At 42.5% G+C, this 25,910-nt stretch overlaps 2 protein-coding genes across 2 annotated transcripts; both read left to right on the top strand.

The window, feature by feature from the left end:
- Positions 1 to 174: 174 nt before the first annotated feature.
- LOC138972555 (phosphatidylglycerophosphatase and protein-tyrosine phosphatase 1-like) lies at positions 175 to 10,202 on the top strand. The gene is made up of 5 exons (XM_070345205.1): positions 175 to 278; positions 1,293 to 1,555; positions 4,687 to 4,767; positions 5,169 to 5,360; positions 6,139 to 10,202. The coding sequence occupies exons 2-5, from the start codon at positions 1,397 to 1,399 to the stop codon at positions 6,319 to 6,321; spliced, it is 615 nt and encodes a 204-aa protein (XP_070201306.1). The 5' UTR covers positions 175 to 278; positions 1,293 to 1,396; the 3' UTR covers positions 6,322 to 10,202.
- A 1,089-nt stretch (positions 10,203 to 11,291) lies between these two features.
- Positions 11,292 to 24,414, top strand: LOC138972554 (dynein regulatory complex protein 12-like). Its single transcript, XM_070345204.1, has 6 exons — positions 11,292 to 11,443; positions 11,958 to 12,029; positions 13,219 to 13,338; positions 16,479 to 16,571; positions 18,590 to 18,720; positions 22,770 to 24,414. The coding sequence occupies exons 1-6, from the start codon at positions 11,377 to 11,379 to the stop codon at positions 22,896 to 22,898; spliced, it is 612 nt and encodes a 203-aa protein (XP_070201305.1). The 5' UTR covers positions 11,292 to 11,376; the 3' UTR covers positions 22,899 to 24,414.
- Positions 24,415 to 25,910: the final 1,496 nt, after the last annotated feature.

The raw sequence follows: 25,910 nt of genomic DNA, 5'->3' as shown, positions 1-25,910 counted from the left end.
CAAAATCGTACACAAATTTACTGAAAATGTGTAAGCAAAAGTAAGCAATCATACTAACATCAACGGAAGGAAACAAACTAATGTGTACACAGACAACACAATGACGACAACGCACGGAACACAGAGAAGGCATGAATACTGTTGTGCTGTGCGGCTGTGGATTAGCCCGTCCACAACTTTCACACAACCCAAGGGAAGCAACTCTGCATAACTTTCGTTTCTCCGTAACTTGTCCTCTGCGATTATGCTCAACAGTTGATCTCTGAAAATCTAGGCCGGTAAGGCACACTGATTCATGATTATGCTGCATGCATGTTGCTTGCGAAAGTGTTCTACAATTGCTACTGGGTTGATGTTAAGATATTTGAGCAGAATATGTGTGTGTATTACTCTGAAAACTGCAGTGACGGGTTGCCATTATGATCTGAGACTGTAGAATGTGTACAGACTGTAGAATGTGTACTCTGCAGTCTCTGGTGTGATGTTTGTGTGTTTTCAGTTTTAGGAAGACAGAATGCACGTACAAATGCCTCCTGTATGGTTTGAAAAGTATAAATTCTCACTGCAAATACTGTCGTGTTTTTTTTTTTATTGTGATAGACACAGTCAGTGTTTACTTCAGACACACGTGGAACAGATGTAGCAGGGAGGAGTTTATTTACAGCATATTGTGTAATCATGTGCTTTTAACTACTGCTGTTTGTGCTCATATAGTTTATTTTATTCTTTAACACTCTGACTGTCTGTCTTCCTGTCTTTGTATGTGTCTGTCCATCTGTATCTTTCTCCATCTCTCTCTATATAATTAGCTGTTGTCTGCAAGAAAAAGATCAACCAATATCAAAATGCAGTCATCTTTATTTTTTAGATTTGGTGTACTATTTGGTTCTCCTTCTTCTTCAGCGTTCCAGAATGTTCTGGTTACGTGTGAGCTCGTTTGCCCATTTGGGTTCCCCACACTATACTCTGAGAGCATAGTCTGCAGCTCACTCCGCTTTCATTGAGTAGGCATGCTGGGTATTTTCGTGTTTCCATAACCCACCGAATTCCGACATGGATTACAGGATCTTTTCCGTGCGCACTTGGTCTTGTGCTTGCGTGTACACACGAAGGGGGTTAAGTCACTAGCAGGTCTGCACATAAGTTGACCTGGGAGATCGGAAAAATCTCCACTCTTAACCCACCAGGCGCCAGCGATCGGGATTCGAACTCACGACCTTCCGATTAGGAGGCCGACGTCTTGCCACTGCAACGGTCTATTTGGTTCTAATTGTTACCAATTTCTTTTTCAGAATTGTATCAACAAACGGCTGTTCTTCTTTTCCTAGGAGCATAATCTACTGAGCTGTACTCATCAAGTTCAGAACAACAACAAGAACCACAAACGCAACTCAAAATGCCGTCGAATCCAGCAGAGATATTTGCCCGGGTGGCGTTCTATCCGACGCTGTTCTACACGTACGTCATGTCGCGTGTGACGTCGCGGCAGTGGTACAGTCGTGTGGACCAGTGGGTGGTGGTGGGGGGACTGCCCATCAAAAGCATCGCTCAACAGGTCATTATCTAACCTTGATTTTGTTTGTATTGCATTTTTCTTTTTTTCATCTGTACATTTTTTTAACGCTATTTTTCATCTCATGTTTACAATGATGTACACAACCACAGGTTTTTCCAGGTAGCTGATGGTACATGTAGTTAGTCATTTCAAATGCATTGCTCAAAAGGTTAAGCAAAATTAGCAAATCTTGCTTTTGTGTTTATTGCATTTTCCTTCCTTTTTACATTTAGTCAAGTTATGACTAACTAGATGATTACCCGCTTCGCCGGGAAGAAGTAGAGCCGAATACCCGGCCGTCGCCGGGTACCCGGCTTTGCCGGGTGTACGCCGGCATCGCTGGCGCACGAAGGAAGGGAGATCTAAAAATAGTAACGTGCAGTGACCTTCTAAATATAGTAACGTACAAACGGGAATATGGATTGACGCCACACGAAGGAAGGGAGATAAACGCAAAACACTGGAGAAGATAAGGAAGAGTTACTGGGAATGGTGAAATAAACAGAAAAACGAAAATCGGTTCAGCACTGCGCGCTGAGAGCACGTGTTGAAATATCTCATCGATCAGGTTGTGTCCGGGGTCTCTGTGAATAAGCCCACCAAATTTGAAGCAGATCCATCGAGAACTTTGGCCGTGCATCGCGAACACACAGACACACAGACACAAGTCGTATATATATAATATATAGATGTTTTAACATAGACGGGGAATCGAGACGAGGGTTGTGGTGTTTGCGTGTGTGTGTGTGTATGTGTAGAGCGATTCCGAGAAAACTACTGGGCCGATTTTCATGAAACTTCACATGAAATATGCTGGGTAAAATATCCCCCGACTATTTTTTCCTTTCTCCGATAAATGTATTTGATGACATCATATCCGGCTTTTTGTGAAAGTTAAGGTGGCACTGTCACACCCTCAGTTTTTGATCAAATAGCTTGACATTTTGGTAAAGTAATCTTGGACAAAGCCCAGACTTTGGTATTGCATTTCAGCTAGGGTCTTGGACTGAGGCTAAATTTAAAGAGGCTGTCAACAGGAAATCTGAGAAAGCAGGGTCTATAATGGCAGGGACTCTTCAAAAATTTTGTTAAAAGGGGGGTTCAATCAATCATTCAATCAATATGAGGCTTATATCGCGCGTATTCCGTGGGTACAGTTCTAAGCGCAGGGATTTATTTTTTTATTTTTTTATTTTTATTTTATGCAATTTATAAATCGCGCACATATTCAAGGCGCAGGGATTTATTTATGCCGTGTGAGATGGATTTTTTTTACACAATACATCACGCATTCACATCGGCCAGCAGATCGCAGCCATTTCGGCGCATATCCTACTTTTCACGGCCTATTATTCCAAGTCACACAGGTATTTTGGTGGACATTTTTATTTATGCCTATACAATTTTGCCAGGAAAGACCCTTTTGTCAATCGTGGGATCTTTAACGTGCACAGCCCAATGTAGTGTACACGAAGGGACCTCGGTTTTTCATCTCATCCGAAAGACTAACACTTGAACCCACCACCTAGGTTAGGAAAGGGGGAAGAAAATTGCTAACGCCCTGACCCAGGGTCGAACTCGCAACCTCTCGCTTCCGAGCGCAAGTGCGTTACCACTCGGCCACCCGGTCCAGTCAAGAATTTACAGAGGCTGTGAACAGGAAATCTGAGAAAGCTGGGTCTAGAAAGGAAGGGACTCTTCAAAAAATTTGTTAAAAGGAGGGTTCCACTGTATTTTAAAGCTATTTTTCTCCTCATGTTTACAATCATGTACACCACCAGGGATTGGCTTGGGTTTTGGCCACTAGAGGTCCATTGACTGACTCAGCCATGAATCAATCAGTCATTTTGCAAACCAATCAGTCAAGAAAAGAAAAAAATTCCTTCCGCCACGGAACTGCCGCAATTGTGCAGTGAGGAGAAACTTGTAAAAGTTGTTTACAATGTACCTGCAACACATTTTATTTATCACTTTTTGTTGGTCTGGTCTCCACCATATTTATTTCAATTAAGTAAGGAAGGGGGACAAACAACAAGACAGCAGTTGTTTACAATACTGAAACGTTGGTCTGCTCGCTAGGTCTACAACACTGAAACGTTGGTCTGCTCGCTAGGTCTACAACACTGAAACGTTGGTCTGCTCGCTAGGTCTACAACACTGAAACGTTGGTCTGCTCGCTAGGTCTACAACACTGAAACGTTGGTCTGCTCGCTAGGTCTACAACACTGAAACGTTGGTCTGCTCGCTAGGTCTACAACACTGAAACGTTGGTCTGCTCGCTAGGTCTACAACACTGAAACGTTGGTCTGCTCGCTAGGTCTACAATACTGAAACGTTGGTCTGCTCGCTAGGTCTACAACACTGAAACGTTGGTCTGCTTGCTAGGTCTACAATACTGAAACGTTGGTCTGCTCGCTAGGTCTACAACACTGAAACGTTGGTCTGCTCGCTAGGTCTACAATACTGAAAGGTTGGTCTGCTCGCTAGGTCTACAATACTGAAAGGTTGGTCTGCTCGCTAGGTCTACAATACTGAAACGTTAGTCTGCTCGCTAGGTCTGGCGGCGCTCCCAGTATTGCGGCGCTCCCAGTCTTGCTGCGAGTCCTTTCGATCATGATATTCGCCAAAATAAGACGAGCTGACTGACTGTTGCATGTCTATCGGTCAGTTGACGGATTGAGACCCATGTGTGTCGGTCTTTTCCAAATTTAACATGGCAAAAGACCGATGACCGACGCCCAAGCCAATCCCTGCACCACCACATGTCCTGCTAGGAAGACTGAAGAGAGTTGAGGGTACATGTACATGTGTAGTAAGTAATTTCACTAAAGTGAAGATGTCAGAATTCTTCTTATTCTTCTGCATTGAGGGGCTGAAACTCCCACGTTCACTCATGCTTGTACATATATGATTGTTTTTACTCTGCCATTCAGGCAGCCATACACCGCTTTCGGGGGAGTAGGAATTTCATATCTGCTTGTGTTGTTTGTGCATTATACAATACAAACGGCTATTTATTTAAAATATGTTACAGATCAATTATTAGCTATTTCTTATTCTTTTTTTATCATTTATTTACTTATTTATTTATTAATTCATTTATTGATTAATTCATTTGTTCATTCATTCAGCTGGTGTCAGAGGAGAATATCAAAGGAGTTGTCTCCCTTACACAGGACTTTGAGACTGAGGGCATCACACCCAGTGAGAAGGTCAGTTTGTGTGAGTGGGTTGCTTCCCTTGCATCATGCTGTCACATTGTCCACAGAGAAAGAGAGAAGAGGCAGAGAGAGAGAGAAGAGGCACAGAGAGAGAGAGAGGAGGCAGATAGAGAGAGAGAGAGAGAGAGAGAGAGAGAGAGAGAGAGAGATAGAGGAGAGAGAGAGAGAGAGAGAGAGAGAGAGAGAGAGAGAGAGAGAGAGAGAGAGAGAGAGGGGCAGACATTGTCACAGGCCAGAGAGATGATCACAGTCTCTCTACTACAGGTACATGTATGTATCTTCTTCTCGTCTTGTGTTTCTGGGCTGCGACTCCCACATACATAAAATTATGGAACACTTAAAAAATACTGAATGATTACAACAGCAACAGATTTATTATCTCCCCTTGACAGGAGTGGAATGACATGGGCGTGGAGCAGCTGATGGCGTCCACCGTGGACTTCACAGGAACACCGTCACAGGAGAACATCCGCAGGTCCGTGGACTTTATGATGCAACATCGACAGAAAAACAACTCTGTCTACGTTCACTGCAAGGCTGGACGTACCCGCAGCGTCACCGTCGTTGCCTGCTACCTCATCCACGTATGTCAAACAATTCTTTGAGGTTTTTGTAGTGTGTTTTTTTGACTCACAGATTTTGTTGTTGTTGCTGCATTGAGAAAAGGTCAGATGATGGCCTGGTGGTCCTAGTAGGCAAGACACCAGCCTCCAAAGTGGAAGGTCGTGGGTTCAAATCCCTGCGTCTGGTGGGTTAATTAAGCATTGAGATTTGTTTGATCTCTTTGATCAGATATTGTTTCAAGTTCTAGCATAACTGTTTCCAATCCGGAGATGTGATTTTGTTTTGTTTTGTTATAATGCATGTCATTATTAAAATTAATGTCTACCTCATGATTTGATTTGATATGGTTGAATACTTTTTTGTTTTGTTATTGTCAGTTGCTGATTCACAGATATTGCCTACATCCTTTGTCTGTCTGTTTGTCTCTCTCTCTGTTTGTCTGTCTCTCTCTCCCTCTCTCTCTCCCTCTCTCTCTCCCTGTCTCTCTGTCTCTATCTCTCCCTCTCTCTCTGTCTCTATCTCTCCCTCTCTCTCTGTCTCTCTCTCTCCCTCTCTCTCTGTCTCTATCTCTCCCTCTCTCTCTGTCTCTATCTCTCCCTCTCTCTCTGTCTCTATCTCTCCCTCTCTCTCTGTCTCTATCTCTCCCTCTCTCTCTGTCTCTATCTCTCCCTCTCTCTCTATCTCTCCCTCTCCCTCTCTCTGTCTCGCTGTCTCTCTCCCTCCCCTCTCTGTCGCTCTTTCTCTCTCCCTCCCCTATCCTTCCCTCTCAGTGTGTGATTATCACTTACTGTCTTGCAGGTAAACCAGATGACGCCAGAAGAAGCGGTAGACTTTGTCAAGAGCAAGCGGCCGCACATCTGGCTGCGAGAAAAGCAACTCAAGTCGATCCATGCCTTCTACAACGGCTCCACCTCTTCTGTTTCCTCTAGCCCTTCTACAACGACCGTGAATTCTTCTAATTCTTCTTCTTTGCCAAAATGATTGTCTCTGTGTTGATCACATGTGATGCACAATTGTGTGTCGAATCTGTCTGTTGTTTTTTGTGTAGAATTTTGGTGCTGAGATTTGTTGCTGTCTGATTTTCAGACTGGGTAAGACATTCACTACAAACTGGAACCTCCCTTTTAATACCTAAAACATATGAGAAAATCAGGTCTTAAAAAGGAGTGAGTCTTAAAATAGAGGTAAATTTACAGACTCTATGAATATAAAATCTTGGAAAACAAGGTCTTAAAACGGGGGGTTCCACTGAACCATTACAAAACAAAGGATGGAGGGAAGGAATAAGGAACGTCAGTTTCTTCTTCATCACAGAAATTGTCTCTGTGTATGTTAGATATTGTGCAGTTCAATGTTTTTTTGCAATTCTGGTGCCTGAGATTGTGCTTTGTTGTTTCACTGTCAGACTCAATTTGACATTCCTCTCTGGAAAAAAAAAACCCAAAGAAATATCACAATATTAAGAAATGAAAAAGACACTTACTTTCGATACATCTCTACTGTGATTATTCTTTCTTTCTTTATTTGGTGTTTAACGTCGTTTTCAACCACGAAGGTTATATCGCGACGGGGAAAGGGGGGGGGGGAGATAGGAACTGTGATTATGTTAAACACAGTTGATGATAATGTGTTAATTATGACCTAAGAAGGCTTGTTGTTGTTGTTGTTGTTGTTGTTGTTGTTGTTGTTGTTGTTGTTGTTGTTGTTGTTGGCATTGTCAACAATAGCTAAATGTCAAACTGAAAGTATTGTCTGAGCTGTATGGTTTACAGATGTTGTTTCAAGTAAGTTAGGATAATTCATGTTAACAACTAAGGAGTGACAGGTCAAAGAAGACATGTGCCTGGGCCTTGAACCACGTAGAACTGAGTCTTCAGAGAGAAAAACATGAAGTTGAAACACATTGAACTAAGACTTTTCCAACTCTCTAGCTCTTATTTGATTTGATAAAAGAATAAAACATGCCTGGACAAATATTTCTACTATATTTCAGTAGAGGGGGAAAACGGGGTGGTGTAAATTGACTGAATGTTTGTTTGTTTGTTTGCTTAACGCCTAGCCGACCACGAAGAGCCATATCAGGGCGGTGCTGCTTTGACATATAACGTGCGCCACACACAAGACAGAAGTCGCAGCACAGGCTTCGTGTCTCACCCAGTCACATTATTCTGACACCGGACCAACCAGTCCTAGCACTAACCCCATAATGCCAGACGCCAGGCAGAGCAACCACTAGATTGCCAATTTTAAAGCCTTAGGTATGACCCGGCCGGGTTTCGAACCCACGACCTCCCGATCACGGGGCGGATGCCTTACCTCTAGGCCAACCATGCCAGTCTGTCTGAATGTTGCTTAGATCGAAGGATTATATGTTAAAGGCACAGTAACCCTCCCGTAAACCATCACAGATACTGTCAGGCTTTTACACACAATACAAACACCCTTCCATTTGAACGCTCACCAAACGGGAACATCCTAGGTGCCCTACGTAAAGAGCGAGCAATTTTCAAAGAATTTATTTTTGCGTGGTTTGTCTTACCCCTGAGCCATCGTGAACCCGTGTGATCCAGTTTCCCTTTTTCACAATGCAGTCGTCAGTTTGTAATTTGAATGGGGCTCGCTGTGAGCTTATCTGCAATAGCACGTTATGTACCTCTGACTTTTCACGAAAAAAACGAATGTGATTCATAAGGCCAAAAAAAAAAAAATTGTCTGTTTCTGGTAACATGGCTAAAAAAAATAGGGTCGGTAGGTCGGGATTTTTTTTTCTTTTTTTTTTTTTTCTTTTTTTTCCTCCCAAATGTAGACCAATAAAACTAACTTTAAAAATCGCGCAAAGAGACTGGATTCACTATACATAGAGACAAGACACTCAACACATTTACAAATCGTCAGCGGACTTTCGTTTTCACACGTTTTTGTTGTTCATTTTCTCACCCTGTCCTTTACCACCAAAAAATAAATAAAATTTTTGAGTTTGGAAAAAAAAAGTTTAGGGTCGGCGCCGAAATTTAGGGTCGGTCGGGTGACCAGAAACAGACAATTTTTTTTTTTTGGCCTAAGAACTCTAGCGATGGCTTTTGACTGCCTATAAACCGTCGTCTGCTAAAAAATCACGACCTTGCTTTCGGGCTTTTCAAACTTTCAAAACTTCGAATTGTACTGATCTTGTCTTGATGAAAAAAAGAATTCTTTTATGATTTAAGAATGTTTGTGTAACAAGCTGAGAATTTATTATTTAGATTTTAAAAGTTAGGTCAAGCGCCAAAACGCACCACGGTCCGAATCATTCTGATAATCATCGCTCCACGGCTATCGCCAGTTGAAGGGAAGTAACTCATTTTTGACCTGAGTTCAGGATGGGTCCGATTGAGATGGTGACAATCCGAAAAATTATTTCTTTGAAAATTGCTCGCTCTTTACGTAGGGCACCTAGGATGTTCCCGTTCGGTGAGTGTTCAAATGGAAGCGTGTTTGTACTGTGTGTAAAAGCCTGACAGTATCTGTGATGGTTTACGGGAGGCTTACTGTCCGGGCGTGATTTCCGGTATCATAACAGCCGTCCAGCACCAAAACGAGGCGCCATTGTTGTAGCAGCCGAAGTCCACGAAAATAAATTCTTTGAAAATTTCTCACGCTCGACAGAAAGCAGCCAGGATGTTCCCGTTCGGTGAGCGTTCAAATGGAAGTATGCTTGTACTGTATGTAGACGCTCGGGGAGCTCTGTGATGGTTTACGGGAGGCTTACTGTGCCTTTAAAGTAAGGAACTTTTCAACACCAGTATTAAGATAATTTAAGTCACATAGTCGTATTTAACTGATGGTTTTTGCTTTTATTTGCTTGTGTTTTGTATGTTTACCACTGTGAGTTGCTTGCCTGGTGTTGCTGTTTTTGTGTGTGTACAACAAAAAGTTGAGTTCTCACTGCATCAAAGGAAATGTGCTTTAATGTTAACTGTTTTTTCGTCATCAAAACACGATACAGATAATAATGAAAAATACGACTGAACGGTAATCTGATGTGTGATGTAACATGCTGTGTGATGTAACATGCTGTGTGATGTAACATGCTGTGTGATGTAACATGCTGTGTGATGTAACATGCTGTGTGATGTAACATGCTGTGTGATGTAACATGCTGTGTGATGTAACATGCTGTGTGATGTAACATGCTGTGTGATGTAACATGCTGTGTGATGTAACATGCTGTGTGATGTAACATGCTGTGTGATGTAACATGTTGCAGGACAATCAAGGCTGAGGAAGTTGAGGGGAGATTAGCTATGCTGCCATATAATTTTAAAGGAAAATATAAAAGTCCTTTTTGGGGAAGCAGTGATAACATTTTGGATGCAACTTAATAATGTCACCAATTAAATACAGGTGGTGGTACTGAAACTGTTCTCATTCACATCGGGTGTTTTCAGGTTTGATAATATTGCCATGTGTCAGAGTTATTTTAATGTTGACTACCCAGTACACGTAAATTTGTTAAAGATGTTCTGTGTCAAGATCAGTGTGGCTCTGAGTTTGCTTCAACAAGTTTGCAGCGGCGGTGCTCAGTATGTATGCTGTCTCGGTGCTCAGTATGTATGCTGTCTCGGTGCTCAGTATGTGTGCTGTCTCGGTGCTCAGTATGTGTGCTGTCTCGGTGCTCAGTATGTGTGCTGTCTCGGTGCTCAGTATGTGTGCTGTCTTGGTGCTCAGTATGTGTGCTGTCTCGGTGCTCAGTATGTGTGCTGTCTCGGTGCTCAGTATGTGTGCTGTCTCGGTGCTCAGTATGTGTCTCATGATGGTATGGGATTGATTGTCAATGTTCATTTTGCATGTATTTGGAATATATCATTTTTACTGCTTTACAATGTGTGTGTGTGTGTGTGTGTGTGTGTGTGTGTGTGTGTGTGTGTGTGTGTGTGTGTGTGCGTGCATGTACATCTGTGTGTGTGTTTGTAAGTGTGTGAGTGTTTCTGTGTGTAGGTCTGCATGTGTAAGTTTGTGTGTGTGTGTGTGTGTGTGTGTGTGCATGCGTGTGAGTGTGTGTGTGTGTGCATGCGTGTGAGTGTGTGTGTGAGTGTGTGTGTGTGTGTGTGTGTAAAGCAATATGCTAGTTGGTACACACTTGCCACGAGACCTGTCCTTAAAAGCATTCATTGTTCAAGAGGAATATCTTAAAGTATTTGAAGTCAGAAGCATATTTCTATAAATGCTTTGCGGGTGCCCACGCTTGCTAAAGGAAAAACAAGGCTCCTTTTAAAATTCACACTTTGAAATAATAACCTAGAAGTATCATTATTTGTACAAATAGACAACTGCCACACAAATGCAGCAGAACAAAACAACATTTAGGAAACTGATCAAATAGTCCACAGTCATCACGAAATATCAAACAAACAAAAATGCATAAGCAAGTATGCGGATGCACAAACACTAACCCAAACACACGAATGACTTTGAACACACAGCCTATAGTTGTCTCCCTCTCAGACCTCTTAATTCACGCATAGACCTATATTGGGTCCCCAGTGAAGTTCACGTCAAACACTGTGAGAGACAAATACTGACTAATCAGCAAGTTGGCATTATTGTTACCTTAGTTCAGATGCTAATGTATCTCTCTCACTGGACCCCACGTCCTCTTTTAGTATGTGTAATGCTTTATTGCGTAGCACATCTTACTGATAATACCAGAGACATAGACTGTCTATATATAGATTCAGTTGACAGCCATATAACTTGATAAGAGTTGAATGCTAAAAATGATGGCTGACAAATTGTACTCTAAAGACAGAATAAAGACGAACGGAAATGTTTCATTCTAGGTTAATTTAGTCACGGTTTACTCTGAAAGTGATCAGAATGCTAGATGCCGGTTTTGCGTATCAGAAGAGCATGGACTTTGTACCCAATGCGCCACCATGGACGACACTTCACCCGTTATTTCAGCCAATCAGAAAAATTCTAGCCCGTCACTGCAGAACGCAGCTTGGCTGGCAACAGAAAGAAAGAGCTGTTGAATCATTTCGTCAGGCATTCAAAATGCCGCCCAAAAAGAAAGGAAAGGGGAAAGGAAAGGGGAAAGGAAAGAAGAAGGGGAAGAAGGATGGTAAGTAATGTGTGATCGAATCGTTTTGTTGAAATCTAGGCACTATCGTAAAATCCACATGAATTTGCACTGTGAATGACCATTTTACTTTCATCCCGAAGATAGACTCTTGTTGTGTTTTCAAATCTAATAGCCATGAATACCTGCAATGATTTTCTGTCATATTTGGTCGTTAATAATTTGCAAAGCTGCATTGTAAATATTTAATGTCTGAAAACGCCAAACGAACGCAGTCCTTCCTGCATAAGTACGTTAAAAATGTCATTCCAATGTGTATTGGTGAAGTGTGTTATTGCTGCATTTAAGAGAGACAGAGAGAGTGTGTGTGTGAGAGACAGAGAAAGATAGAGAGAGAGTGTGTGTTTGTGTGTGTGTGTGTGTGTATTCGCGCACACACCAATTCCTTTTAATCAAATTTGAGAAGTGATGGGATCAATGTAATGTGTTGAAATGTCTGTGCATTATGAGCATATTTATTTTGTCACTCAACATATACTTGTGTCTATCTGTACAGATGCCACCCTGGAGCTGGAAGACAAGTACAAACGCACTATGGATGAGATTGAGGCTCTCAAGGATCACCTTGGTAAGTGGGTTGAATTTGATATTTTTGTTTTATCTTGTGAAACACTGAAAGTCATTATACAGAAATATTATAAGATGTTTGGTGGCTTGTTGACAGACCAGCTTTTTTGTTGGTCCAAGGGGACCATATCGTCTTTTGTTTCATCTTTATCGACCAAGGCCGAAGGCCGCGGTTGATAAATTATATAAGACAAAAGGCGATATATGCTCCCCGAGGACCAACAACAAAATGCTGGTCTGTCAACAAGCCACCAAACATCGTTTTTGTCATCATTTTGGTTGTGCAACAAAATGCACAATAACCCACAGGGAGACGAATTTTTAGAATCCAACTCTGGGCCACAAAGCATCGTCACAGTAGCTCGAGATAACACGTCAACCTTGTATGTGACGTCAAACGTAGCTTGTTGACGCTTTTCTTCCAGTCTGAAAATGTACAGAGCTGCGATCATACGTGTGAGTTCAGTAAGTGTTGAGCATATTTCTTTTCTTTTAAGTGTTTATGACTTTTCGTTGTGGATTTTGCGATTACAGAGATAAGTTGCAAATTGACCATGAGTCGCCGCGGTAATTGTCAACATTGATTGAGTCTTTGAGAGTGAATGCTTACAATCGTTGTCCTTGGAAACACAAATCCAAAGCCGCGATGGTTCCACACATCAAACAATCAGCCTGATTGGCTTTTACTTTGACAATCCACGTTTCACCTGAAAGCTCAAACCCATTCACCACCTCGATTTATTGCATGGGAAACATGAGATTTATTTCCCAGGTGTTTGTGAATGAAAACTTGTGAAAATGATGACAATGGCTTTTCTTTTTGAAGCTGCTGCCGCAGCTGTTATAACTGTTGTTGATGCCACGACTGTAGTTGGTTGTGTGTTTTGTTTTTTTAACCTGAGTGTGTTTGTGTGAATCTGCTGTTTGCCCTTTTTGTGGAGTGATGTTATTATATGTGTCTGTTTCCGTATGCGAATGTCAGTGAGTGCATGTACCATACAGTGGAATAGTTTGGTGAAGGTGTATGTGTGTTTATCTCAAATTACATATATAAGACTGCACAATCAAGTCTATTCTTAGTTTCTTATAGTCTACTTGTATGGTTTTCATAAGACGGTACCTTTCACTTTGTCAATTCAATCACTAAAGTTGTAGACAACTTTAAGACGTTTGACTTGCCGCTGTTTCAGCAATTCGCAAGGAGTACACGAGACGAGCCCAGTCGGCCAGCCACCAGGTGCAAGAGCGAATGTCGAAGGCCGAAACCATGCTGCAGGAACACGTCAGCGACCAGAAATCCATCAACGCAGGTAACCATCTGACAGCATTTGTGTGACAGGATGACGCAGTAGTCCCCCTTGTCACGGGCAGTTGGCGGGGAAATAGCTCAGTCATTAGCGGCGATGGCTTCAAAACCAGTTGTCTCTATCGGCGTTGGTTCGATTCCCACATTCGCCGAGGGATTTATTTACCAGAGTCAACTTTGTGTGGACTCTCCTCGGTGTCCGAACACCCCTGTGTGCACGCATGCGCACGATAAAGAACCCAAGTTCACAGCGAAAGTCTCAGGGCTCGGAAACATGAGTACATGCATGCAGGTGAAAAAAAGGGAAGCGCCGTATACTGTATGGCAGCTCGCTTTCCCCAGGGAGAAAGCAGCCCGAATTTCCATGAGGGTAACCTCACAGGACTATATGAAATCTTATCCTTAGCTTATCCTTGTCCTCTGCATTGATGGAGTTGTCTCCCTGCCAAAACATTCATGAGCTATTTGTTAGCTCAGCGTTTTTGGTACGTTGGAAGACGGCACACCAGTGATATGTGGAGTAGCTGTGTGTGTGATGTCAGGTCTGGCTGCTGTCGTCACCTTGTATGCTCTTGGCAACCTTGGCATACCCATAGCACTGTTTCTAGGGCTATTAAGTTAGCTCTTAAATCTCAACCCTGTTTGGCTTTGCTTCCTTCTTCTTCTTCTACGTTCCCGGCCTCATCTTTTTCTTCATGTTGGGTTTGATGCGTGCATGCCTGGTTTTCTCCTGTAGATGGGTGTCGGCACAGAAGGTCTGCCCGCTGTCCTCAGCCAACATGCTCCGTCTTCATGGCAGCTCAAATTTTTTATCGAGGTTCTCTCCTCTAGATCCGCCGTGTTTCGCCTAGGGGCTTTCGCTGCCTAGTTGATAGGGTCACCTCGTAGAGGATGTGGTCATAGACCACACACGGTCGGTCTTGGAATAGGGAAACGTTATGCTAGTCCGGAGGGATTACGCCACAATGGCCACCTCGCGAAGACCCAGGGTCCTAGACTAGGGAGGTCCAAGCCGGGGAGCACCGGAAGGGCTACCCCTCTACCCGCACCTCCAACACAATCCCTTACCCTGGTAGCTTCATCCCCTGAAGGAGGAAACAGAGCTACCTGCAACACCCCACTTTGCTTCCAAATAAGGTGATTCTTGGGCGTCGGGCACTCGGTTACATTATCATCACATGCCTGTGTGAGTGTCTGTGTGTGATATAATTCGCTGACCATCAGATCTATGTTTATTGCATATATTTCATGTTTTAATTTGTTATTTTTGAGTCACTTGAGAAAAAGTGACTCTATGTAATCGGTCAGTGTTAGTCTGTCCGGCCGGCCGTCCGGCCGGCCGTCCGTAGACACCACCTTAACGTTGGACTTTTCTCGGAAACTATCAAAGCGATCGGGCTCATATTTTGTTTAGTCGTGACCTCCAATGACCTCTACACTTTAACGATGGTTTTGTTGACCTTTGACCTTTTTCAAGGTCACAGGTCAGCGTCAAAGGAAAAATTAGACATTTTATATCTTTGACAAAGTATCTCGGAAACTATCAAAGCGATCGGGCTCATATTTTGTTTAGTCGTGACCTCCAATGACCTCTACACTTTAACGATGGTTTCGTTGACCTTTGACCTTTTTCAAGGTCACAGGTCAGCGTCAAAGGAAAAATTAGACATTTTATATCTTTGACAAAGTTCATCGGATGTGATTGAAACTTTGTAGGATTATTCTTTACATCAAAGTATTTACATCTGTAGCCTTTTACGAACGTTATCAGAAAAACAAGGGAGATAACTAGCCTTTTCTGTTCGGCAACACACAACTTAACGTTGGGCTTTTCTCGGAAACTATAAAAGTGACCGGGCTCAAATTTTATGTGAACGTGACTCATTGTGTTGTGAATAGCAATTTCTTCCTGTCCATCTGATGCCTCATATAATATTCAGAACTGCGAAAGTGACTCGATCGCGCGTTTGCTCTTCTTGTTGTTATTTCTACCAGCGACTGCGATTTCTGTCACGTTATAAAAATGCCTGAGGCAGTGACGTGTGTGTGTGAGTATGTGTGCGCGTGCATGCGTGCTTGTGTGTGTGGGTGTGTGTGTGTGTGTGTGTGTGTGTGTGTGTGTGTGTGTGTGTGTGTGTGTGTGTGTGTGTGTGTGTGACTTGAGGCGAGGAAGCTTGAGTGTATACTGCTAGTTTTAGTGAATGTATTTTTATACTTATGCTGTCCAGTGTTGTTTTTAAACTAATGTTGTTGATCAGTTTGTATAAATGATGCGTGTTTTGGTGTATATGGCTGGATTGAAATGTTTCTTAACCGCAATGTCATCACAAATTCCCAACCTTGGGCAATTAAAGATTCTGTATTTTGTATTCTGTTGAACCAGGGACCTATATTTAGGTCTATGGTTGAACTTACTACAGTCACCCCTTTGTTTCAAGACTATCAAGGGTGTCAGAAAATTTGTTTAGCACAAAAAAGTTAGGGAGTAGATGACTAGGGTTAGGTGACTTTTATAAGTAAAATTTGGTGAAAACAAAGTCTTAACAGGGAGTTAGCGTAAAAGTGAAGACCTTAGAATACAAAGTTTATTGTAGCTTACCGGTAATTGGGGGTGGAACATTGGGTTGAAATGCTGAAGATCATTACAGTGTTTTCCATGAATGGTGAAAAGGGGTGCAAGTTCTTCCTATTGTGCTGTACTAATTGTTTTTCACTCATGCATTTTCCATGCATGAATGTTCAGCTAGTTGTGCTATGTTTTCATGAAATAAAAGATTCCTTCTCTGCTAAATGGATAAAATTAAGTAACACGCAGTATGAAATACATCACAGTTGATTTTGCTTTTATGCAGGAGTGAATCAAATGTATGTGGGCGGTCATTGAAAAATTACAAATACTTTATCAGATATCAGCATTTAAAGACCCTTCTGGGTCCATATTGACCCACGACGTCCTGCAAAGGTTAAAGGGGGGTTCCACTGTATAAATAATGTGTGTGATGTGTGTCAGACATGACGCATCAGTACAAGACGATGCAGACAGAGATGGGAATGAAGATTTATGTGTGTGATGTCAGACATGACGCGTCAGTACAAGACGATGCAGACAGAGATGGGACTAAAAATGCATGTGTGTGATGTCAGACATGACGCGTCAATACAAGACGATGCAGACAGAGATGGGACTAAAGATTCACCACCTGGAGGCTGAGCTGATCAGGACTCGCACACACCTAGGTGAGTCTCACAATGTTTGCTGCTATGCTATATTTATATTTTTGTCCCCAGAATTAGTATCTATTTGGGACATAACGTGGTTATATGCCAGGAGACACCGTGTTTCTTAACAACGCTACTCGCACACACCTAGGTGAGTCTCACAATGTTTGCTGCTATGCTATATTTATATTTTTGTCCCCAGAATTAGTATCTATTTGGGACATAACGTGGTTATATGCTAGGAAACACCGTGTTTCTAAATAATGCTCTTCTTGTGCACAAACTTATATGTTCTACCATTAATTATGTATAATTTATGTAACGATATTTTTTAATACTGAATTTTTTTTTAAAGTTGTAGTAAAGGTAGATTAGTCCCTCTTTAGGACAAGGGCCAGATGTAAAAAAAAAAAGCATATCTATGCTTATTCTTGTTACCTTCGAAAAATACAGATTTGTCATTGTCACTGCCACCACTTCATGGCTCGGTGCTTTGCTTGTCAGTGTACTCACCAAGTCTCAGTGGATGTGACAGGGTGACTCAGTAGTCTCCCTTACACAGCAGCTTCTCAGCATTGACAGAGTTGTCTGCCGGCAATGAGTGCAGGCTATATTTATATTTATTTATATGGGAGATTTATATAGCGCTTGACGTTCTCTAAACGCTTTATACATATTAATTTCTGCCGTGTGAGATGGAATTTTTTACACAATATATCACGCATTCACATCGGCCAGTAAATCTCAAGCCATTACGGCGAATATTTACTTTTCACGGCCTATTATTCCAAGTCACACGGGTATTTGGTGGACATTTTTTATCTATTCCTATACAATTTTGCCAGGAAAGACCCTTTTGTCAATCGTGGGATCTTTAACGTGCACACCCCAATGTAGTGTACATAGCATCAGTAGCTCTATGTTTCTTGTACATTGCTGGCTAGACGCCTGCCAATTGTAGAGCGGGACTGTTTGTGATGGGGTCCGGCTGTTGTTGTGTCCTGGTATGCTCTATTGGATTGGATTGGATAAGATTTACAGTCCAGTGAGGTTACCCTCATGGAAATTCGGGCTGCTTTCTCCCCGGGGAAAGCGAGCTGCCATACATACGGCGCTACCCATTTTTTTTTTCCTGCATGCGTTGCAGTTTTTATAGGGTCATTAATTTAGCTTTAAAATCTCTCCCCAAATGTGATTCTTGTGCTTCAGGCAGATCATCAAAAGTGCAAGCTTTAGCGACACCGGTTTACAGAAGGTTGATTTTGATTCAGAAAACTACCGAAGTCATGGATTTTATATTGAGTTGCATGCGTGTAGGTGTTTAAGTCATAATGTGTTACATATGTTTTGTCTGCACCACACTGTGGTAGTGGTTAGCTAATATATATGTATGACCCTTCTTTTCAGAATCGTTCCCTTTTCCCCATCCTCCTCTTTACCGTAACGTCAGTAAGTCTGAGAAAATATATCTTCTGCGCTCTGCGTTCCCTCTCTCTCTCACTCCTACAGATAAACGAAGATGGGAAGAATGCAAACGAAGAGAGTGACTGTATGTATGTTGAAAGAGCGTGACAAAGCTCCACTCATTAACCTGGCTTATCTATAGTGAGTTGTCAGTTTATCTGGAAATATAGACATTGCTGCATCATAAAATACCCCAGCTGGGCGCCCCATTCAGAGAAGATTTACAGCATGCTTACTAGCAGGGAAGCAATGCGGCACTCATCTCAAAGACTGGCATGCAATGCCGGGCATGAGTACATAGGAACTGATCTTGATTTCCGTGTGTGTGTACAGACGAGACGGAGGAGGAACTGAAGAGTTACACAGGAGGAACGTGACCGCAAGGGGAAGGAGAGATCAGTTCTCTCAAGCTCCTCTAATTATTTGTTATATGTTTTCACAGATATGACGAAGGAGGAACTGAAGAGCACACAGGAGGAATTGAAGAGTTACACAGGAGGAATGTGACCGCAAGGGGAAGGAGAGATCAGTTCTCTCAAGCTCCTCTAATTATTTGTTATATGTTTTCACAGATATGACGAAGGAGGAACTGAAGAGTACACAGGAAGAACGTGACCGCATGGTGAAGGAACGAGACGAAGAGATCCATTCTCTCAACATCAAAGTCAGTTCAATGGAAAAGGCGTACGAGGTGATCCTCAGGGTGAGTCTCCAGCTTGACTGGACTTTGTTGTGTTTGTGTCGTTGTTGTGTTTGTGTCGTTGTTGTGTTTGTGTCGTTGTTGTGTGTGTGTCGTTGTTGTGTCGTTGTTGTGTGTGTGTCGTTGTTGTGTTTGTGTCGTTGTTGTGTCGTTGTTGTGTTTGTGTCGTTGTTATGTCGTTGTTGTGTCGTTGTTGTGTTTGTGTCGTTGTTGTGTGTGTGTCGTCGTTGTTGTGTTGTTGTGTTGTTTGTGTCGTTGTTGTGTTTGTGTCGTTGTTGTGTTTGTGTCGTTGTTGTGTTTGTGACGTTGTTGTGTCGTTGTTGTGTTTGTGTCGTTGTTGTGTTTGTGTCGTTGTTGTGTTTGTGTCGTTGTTGTGTTTGTGTCGTTGTTGTGTCGTTGTTGTGTTTGTGTCGTTGTTGTGTTTGTGTCGTTGTTGTGTTTGTGTCGTTGTTGTGTTTGTGTCGTTGTTGTGTCGTTGTTGTGTTTGTGTCGTTGTTGTGTTTGTGTCGTTGTTGTGTTTGTGTCGTTGTTGTGTTTGTGTCGTTGTTGTGTCGTTGTTGTGTTTGTGTCATTGTTGTGTTTGTGTCGTTGTTGTGTTTGTGTCGTTGTTGTGTTTGTGTCGTTGTTGTGTCGTTGTTGTGTTTGTGTCGTTGTTGTGATGGTGTTGACACTATATTTGCCCAATTGAGTCTAACTACCTGATGGCTAATCTACTGTGATACCTGTGATAACTGATGATGATTACTGTGATTGGTTTTATGTGTTTGGTTGGTCTCTTCTTTTGGTAGTGCAATAGCGTTAATTATGGATTGTTGTTATCATCATTTGCATGGGGACTTGTCTGTTAGTCCAAACAGTGATATGGTTATTGTGATATTCTTGGCTGCACTTTAACATGGAATGTATGTATGTATGTATGTATGTATGTATGTATGTATGTATGTATGTATGTATGTATGTATGTATATGTATATATGTAGGTATGTATGTAGGTATGTATGCATGCGTGTTGGTGTGTCGGTGTGTCGGTGTGTCAAGTGTGCAAGTAAAAAGGGTATTGTAGTTGTACATATATTACTTTAGATATTTTTTTGTTATCATGGGTTTTATGAATTTTCTTCTCTTATTCTTTTATAATTATTAATTAATGACCTATATGTGCTGATGACCAATTTAATTTCCTTTGTTGGATCAATAAAATGTTATGAGTTATGAGTTATGAGTTATGTTGTGTGTGTGTCGTTGTTGTGTTTGTGTTGTTGTTGTGTTTGTGTCGTTGTGTGTGTGTCGTTGTTGTGTGTGTGTCGTTGTTGTGTTTGTGTCGTTGTTGTGTGTGTGTCGTTGTGTTTGTGTCGTTGTTGTGTGTGTGTCGTTGTTGTGTTTGTGTCGTTGTTGTGTGTGTGTAGTTGTTGTGTTTGTGTCTTTGTTGTGTGTGTGTCGTTTTGTTTGTGTCGTTGTTGTGTGTGTGTCGTTGTTGTGTTTGTGTCGTTGTTGTGTGTGTGTCGTTGTTGTGTTTGTGTCGTTGTTGTGTGTGTGTCGTTGTTGTGTTTGTGTCGTTGTTGTGTGTGTGTCGTTTTTGTGTGTGTGTCGTTTTTGTGTGTGTGTCGTTGTTGTGTTTGTGTTGTTGTGTGTGTGTCGTTGTTGTGTTTGTGTTGTTGTGTGTGTGCCGTTGTTGTGTGTGTGTCGTTTGTGTGTCGTTGTTGTGTTTGTGTCGTTGTTGTGTGTGTGTCATCGTTGTTGTGTCGTTGTTGTGTTTGTGTCGTTGTTGTGTTTGTGTCGTTGTTGTGTCGTTGTTGTGTTTGTGTCGTTGTTATGTCGTTGTTGTGTCGTTGTCGGGCGTACTGGCCTAGTGGATAAGACTTGCAAGCAACAAGTCGTGGGTTGGAATCCCGGCCGCGCCTGGTGGGTTAAGCTTGGAGATTTTTCGGATCTCCCTGGTCAACGTATGTGCAGACCTGCTAGTGGCTTATCCCCCTTTGTTTGTACACACAAGCACAAGACCAAGTGCGCACGGAAAAGATCCTGTAATCCTTGTCGGAGTTTGGTGGGTTCCAAAAACACGAAAATACCCGGCATGCTTCCCCCGAAAGCAGTGTGTGGCTGCCTAAATGCATGGTTAGAAACGGTCATTCACGGAAAACCCATGGGAGTTTCAACCCATGAACACAGAAAAAGAGAAGAAGCAGTTCTGTTAATACTCTTCGTTTTCTTTTCATTCTTCTTCTGCGTTTATGAGCTGCAACTCCCATGTTAACTTGTGTTTTGCATGAGCGGGTTTTTACGTGTATGACTGTTTTTCCCCCATTATGTAGGCAGCAGTACTCTGTCTTCGGGGGATGCATGCTGGGTGTTTTTGTGTTTCTATAACCCTGAACTCTTGACATAGATGACTGTGAACTTGTGTCTGTGTTTCTATAACCCTGAACTCTTGACATAGATGACTGTGAACTTGGGTCTTTGTGTTTCTACAACCCTGAACTCTTGACATACATGACTGTGAACTTGTGTCTTTGTGTTTCTACAACCCTGAACTCTTGACATACATGACTGTGAACTTGTGTCTGTGTGTTTCTACAACCCTGAACTCTTGACATACATGACTGTGAACTTGTGTCTTTGTGTTTCTATAACCCTGAACTCTTGACATAGATGACTGTGAACTTGTGTCTGTGTTTCTACAACCCTGAACTCTTGACATACATGACTGTGAACTTGTGTCTTTGTGTTTCTACAACCCTGAACTCTTGACATACATGACTGTGAACTTGTGTCTGTGTGTTTCTACAACCCTGAACTCTTGACATACATGACTGTGAACTTGTGTCTTTGTGTTTCTACAACCCTGAACTCTTGACATACATGACTGTGAACTTGTGTCTTTGTGTTTCTACAACCCTGAACTCTTGACATAGATGACTGTGAACTTGTGTCTTTGTGTTTCTACAACCCTGAACTCTTGACATACATGACTGTGAACTTGTGTCTGTGTGTTTCTACAACCCTGAACTCTTGACATACATGACTGTGAACTTGTGTCTGTGTGTTTCTATAACCCTGAACTCTTGACATAGATGACTGTGAACTTGGATCATGGGATGTTCAAACAGCGAGGAGAGTCTCCACAAAGTTGACTCTGGGAAAATAGATCCCTTGCCGAACGTGGGAATCCAACCCACGCTGATAGCCAGAACTGGGCTGTGATGCACCAAGCTAAAGTGGGTGCCACCCAACCAAATGAGAACAACAAATCTCAATGTCAACTAATCCAACACCGCGGCTGGCTCCCACCCGGTTGGTCACTGTCTCGTGCACCTGGGCCCTGGTTTCAAAGCTACAGTGACACCTCCCTTGTGAGACTTCCAAAAATCTTAGAAAATAGGGTCTTAAAAAGGAGGGAGTCTTAAAAAGGAGGGAGTCTTAAAATGGCTAATGCGGGTAAATTTACAGAGGTTATGAACAGAAAGTCTTGAGAAAACAAAGTCTTAAAACGGAGGTAGTTTTCCGTTTGTATGGCCATGTTGGGTTTGATGCGTGCATGCCTGGTTTTCTCCTGTAGATGGGTGTCGGCACAGAAGGTCTGCCCGCTGTCCTCAGCCAACATGCTCCGTCTTCATGGCAGCTCAAATTTTTTATCGAGGTTCTCTCCTCTAGATCCGCCGTGTTTCACCTAGGGGCTTGCGCTGCCTAGTTGATAGGGTCACCTCGTAGAGGATGTGGTCATAGACCACGCACGGTCGGTCTTGGGATAGGGAAACGTTATGCTAGTCCGGAGGGATTACGCCACAATGGCCACCTCGCGAAGACCCAGGGTCCTAGACTAGGGAGGTCCAAGGGGGAGCACCGGGAGGGCTACCCCTCTACCCGCACCTCCAACACAATCCCTTCCCCTGGTAGCTTCATCCCCAAGGAGGAAACAGAGCTACCTGCAACACCCCAAAGGAGGTAGTCTTAAAAGGGGGGGGTTCCCCTGTAGCGTCGCTGCCATCCGAGGTGTCTTCCTGCCCCAAAGGTGACAACATGACTGACAACTAATGTCTTGCTGTGTGTTTCAGGAAGCCCTGGACAACCTGACGATGAAGATCACGGACGCACGCAAGCAGTGGGAGAACAAGACCACGCACATCCACGGCAAGGCCAAGCAGGTGTTGCTGGAACTCGGCCTCAACCCGCTGGACATCTGAGGCCTGCGTTCAACACACAGTCACCTGCAGGTCATCACACAGTGACCTGCGCTCAACACAGTCACCTGCAGGTCATCATCGCCAAGGCCGTGTAACACCATTCAACTTTGTTTCAAACATGCACGCGCATGACATTTGAGAGTTGACTGGAAGAGGCGCTGGATAGGTATTTGCCAATGAAAACAGTCCTCAGAATGCAGGGTCAGTGCGGCGAAAGAATGAAATGATCCAAACAAGAGCATGTTTTTCATCAACTGTTGACTGTGCCACGAGTTTGACACAGACTTTTCTGTCGTTGATTTCACACAAAAATGTTAACGCTAAATTCTTCTTGCGGAAAATGTTTCTTTTGTTGAGTTATGAGAAACCTGTTACATGTGGCTGAAACTATCATGTTACATTGCTCATAGCTTTCTTACCTTACAGATTTTAAATTTACTGCTGAAATTGATCTCTGTGATTGTGACTTGCTTTTGTCAAACACAAAAAGTAAATGCCTTGCTGATAATTCTTTCTGTTATCTTTTTACTTATAGAAAGATACGAGCTAGCCTCTGTTTTTAGATCGATTAACCGTGTTTTCCTGTATGCCTTTTATCTTTTTTACAAGAGTGAATGCTGCTGCCTAATCTGATATTGATGTAAGATTGCCTTATTGCATTTAGAAAATAACACAGCAAACACAGTTACCCAAGTACAAACTATTGGTTACCATTAAAACAAATGAATTAAGGAAGAAATAAAGAGACAGGAAAAGAGAAAAGGCAAATGTACAGCAGTGAAATGCAGGTTTTTTTTTCTTCTGGTGTTATTTGTTTGGGGGGGGGGGGGGGGGGGGGAATCTTGCAAAATCAATTTGGCTCTTATGAAAAAATAGTGTAGCAGCTTTAAATGAAAACAGCTTCATTACATTTATCCTCAATGGTTTCATCTGTTTATTAGGCTTAGCCTTCTACACTGAACAAGTATGACGAACCCAAATATACTCTTTAAAATAACACACGTTGCCTTGGAAACAAGTTTCTTGCTCATTCTGCCTTATTTACTTTTGAACAGGTCAATAAACACATACAAGAAGGCACATCGATGAGTTTGCTCTATGCACTGAAATGGCAAATTATATGTGTCTAATATTCACATAAAGCGAATTTAATCTGAAACAATGAGAGCAAAACCAATGTGTGTGTCTGTAGTTCTGTATTTGCTTCTAAATATGGCGGGGTAAAAACGGTCATACACGTAAAATTCCACTCGTGCAAAAAACACGAGTGTACGAGGGAGTTTCAGCCCACGAACGCAGAAGAAGAATAAGAAGAAGCTTCTAAATACTGACAATGTTGTGTGGCGATACATACACACGTAATCACTCATGCTTTTTGGACATTTTGTGTGCGTGGTGTACATTAGAATGTGGTGCCTATTGTGTACAAACCCATCTCTTGTCTGGGTTATAAGTTCTCTTTATTTTTGTATCTTTAGCCCGTTACCAATAAATATAAAAGACAACAAACAGAAAACGTCTGCGAGTACTTCTACCAGTCTGTGTGTGTGTGTGTGTTTTTGTGTGTGTTTGTATGTGCCTCTTTCTCTCTCATTCTGTTTTTCTCTCTCTCTCATTCTCTCGCTGTCTCTGTAGACGGGCGAAGTGGTGCAGTGGTAAGACGTCGGCCTCCTAATCGGGAGGTCGTGAGTTCGAATCCCGGTCCCGCCTGGTGGGTTAAGAGTGGAGATTTTTCCGATCTTCCAGGTCAACTTATGTGCAGACCTGTTAGTGACTTAACCCCCTTCGTGTGTACACGCAAGCACAAGACCAAGTTAGATCCTGTAACCAGTGGATCAGAGTTCGGTGGGTTATGGAAACACGAAAATACCCAGCATGCCTACCCCACGAAAGCGGAGTGAAGCTGACTATGCTCTCAGAGTCAGTATAGTTTGCGGAACCCAAATGGGCAAACGAGCTCACACGTCACCAGACTGTCTGGAACGCTGAAGAAGAAGAAGCTGTCTCTGTCTGTCTGTCTGTCTGTCTGTCTGTCTGTCTGTCTGTCTCTCTCTCTCTCTCTCTCGCTCTCTCGCTCTCTCTTGCTCTCTCTCTCTCCCTCTCTCCCTCTCTCTCGCTCTCTCTCTCTCTCTCTTTCTCTCTCCCTCTCTCTCGCTCTTTCTCTCTCTTTCTCTCTCCCTCTCTCTCCTCTGACTATCTATTCACCAATTCACCATCAGTTACTGCTCAATACTGACACAATTGTACAAGGTACAATAAGAAATATCTTCTAAACTGTAATTTCAAAGTTGTGCACAATGTACAAAATCCGGCTGTTGTACTAACTTAGATTTCACGTAGCAAACAAATAATTACTACACTTCCACCCCTTGCCTGGAACTGTGACGTTTACACCCCAAGGCGACAATAATTACTTCAAATCACTGAATAGTAGACCATTCTGGACACACACTATTCAGGGGTCAGAGTGTTCATTTACAACGGCTACAAAGAAGAACAGTTTATCCTGCCACAATTAACCAGCATTATAGGCACACTCCTTCTTGTGAAAATAATTTGGTGCACTGTCTCAGATCTTTTACACGTGACACACACACGTATGCACGCACACACACACACACACACACACATACACCCGCATACACACACATACGCACACACACACACACACACACACATGCAGAAATAAATACAGAGAGAGAGAGAAAGAGAGAGAGAGAGAGAGAGAGAGAGAGAGAGAGTGAGAGAGCTTTCTAACTAAAGCTTCAGAAATAAATCAGTTTATCAAAATGAAAACCACACACTCACAAACTACCATGTTGAGACCGTCAGTCACTCAGTCTTGAAACTTTGTCCTTATTTTGAAACGTTAGCAGTCTATTTGTTTTTTGGATCTCTGTCGTTATTTGTAATACCTCTATCTATGCTTCTTCTTTTCAAGTTTGAAAGTACATGTAATGTGTGCAGACGCTCTGAACATCGACTCGCCGGTCCAACAGATACTGGAGGCGG

Source organism: Littorina saxatilis, linkage group LG8, assembly GCF_037325665.1.
Source record: "Littorina saxatilis isolate snail1 linkage group LG8, US_GU_Lsax_2.0, whole genome shotgun sequence".
In the NCBI taxonomy this organism is placed as follows: Eukaryota; Metazoa; Mollusca; class Gastropoda; order Littorinimorpha; family Littorinidae; genus Littorina; species Littorina saxatilis.
The sequence above is the reverse complement of the archived record's forward strand: the minus strand, read 5'-3'. Positions and strand labels throughout refer to the sequence as shown.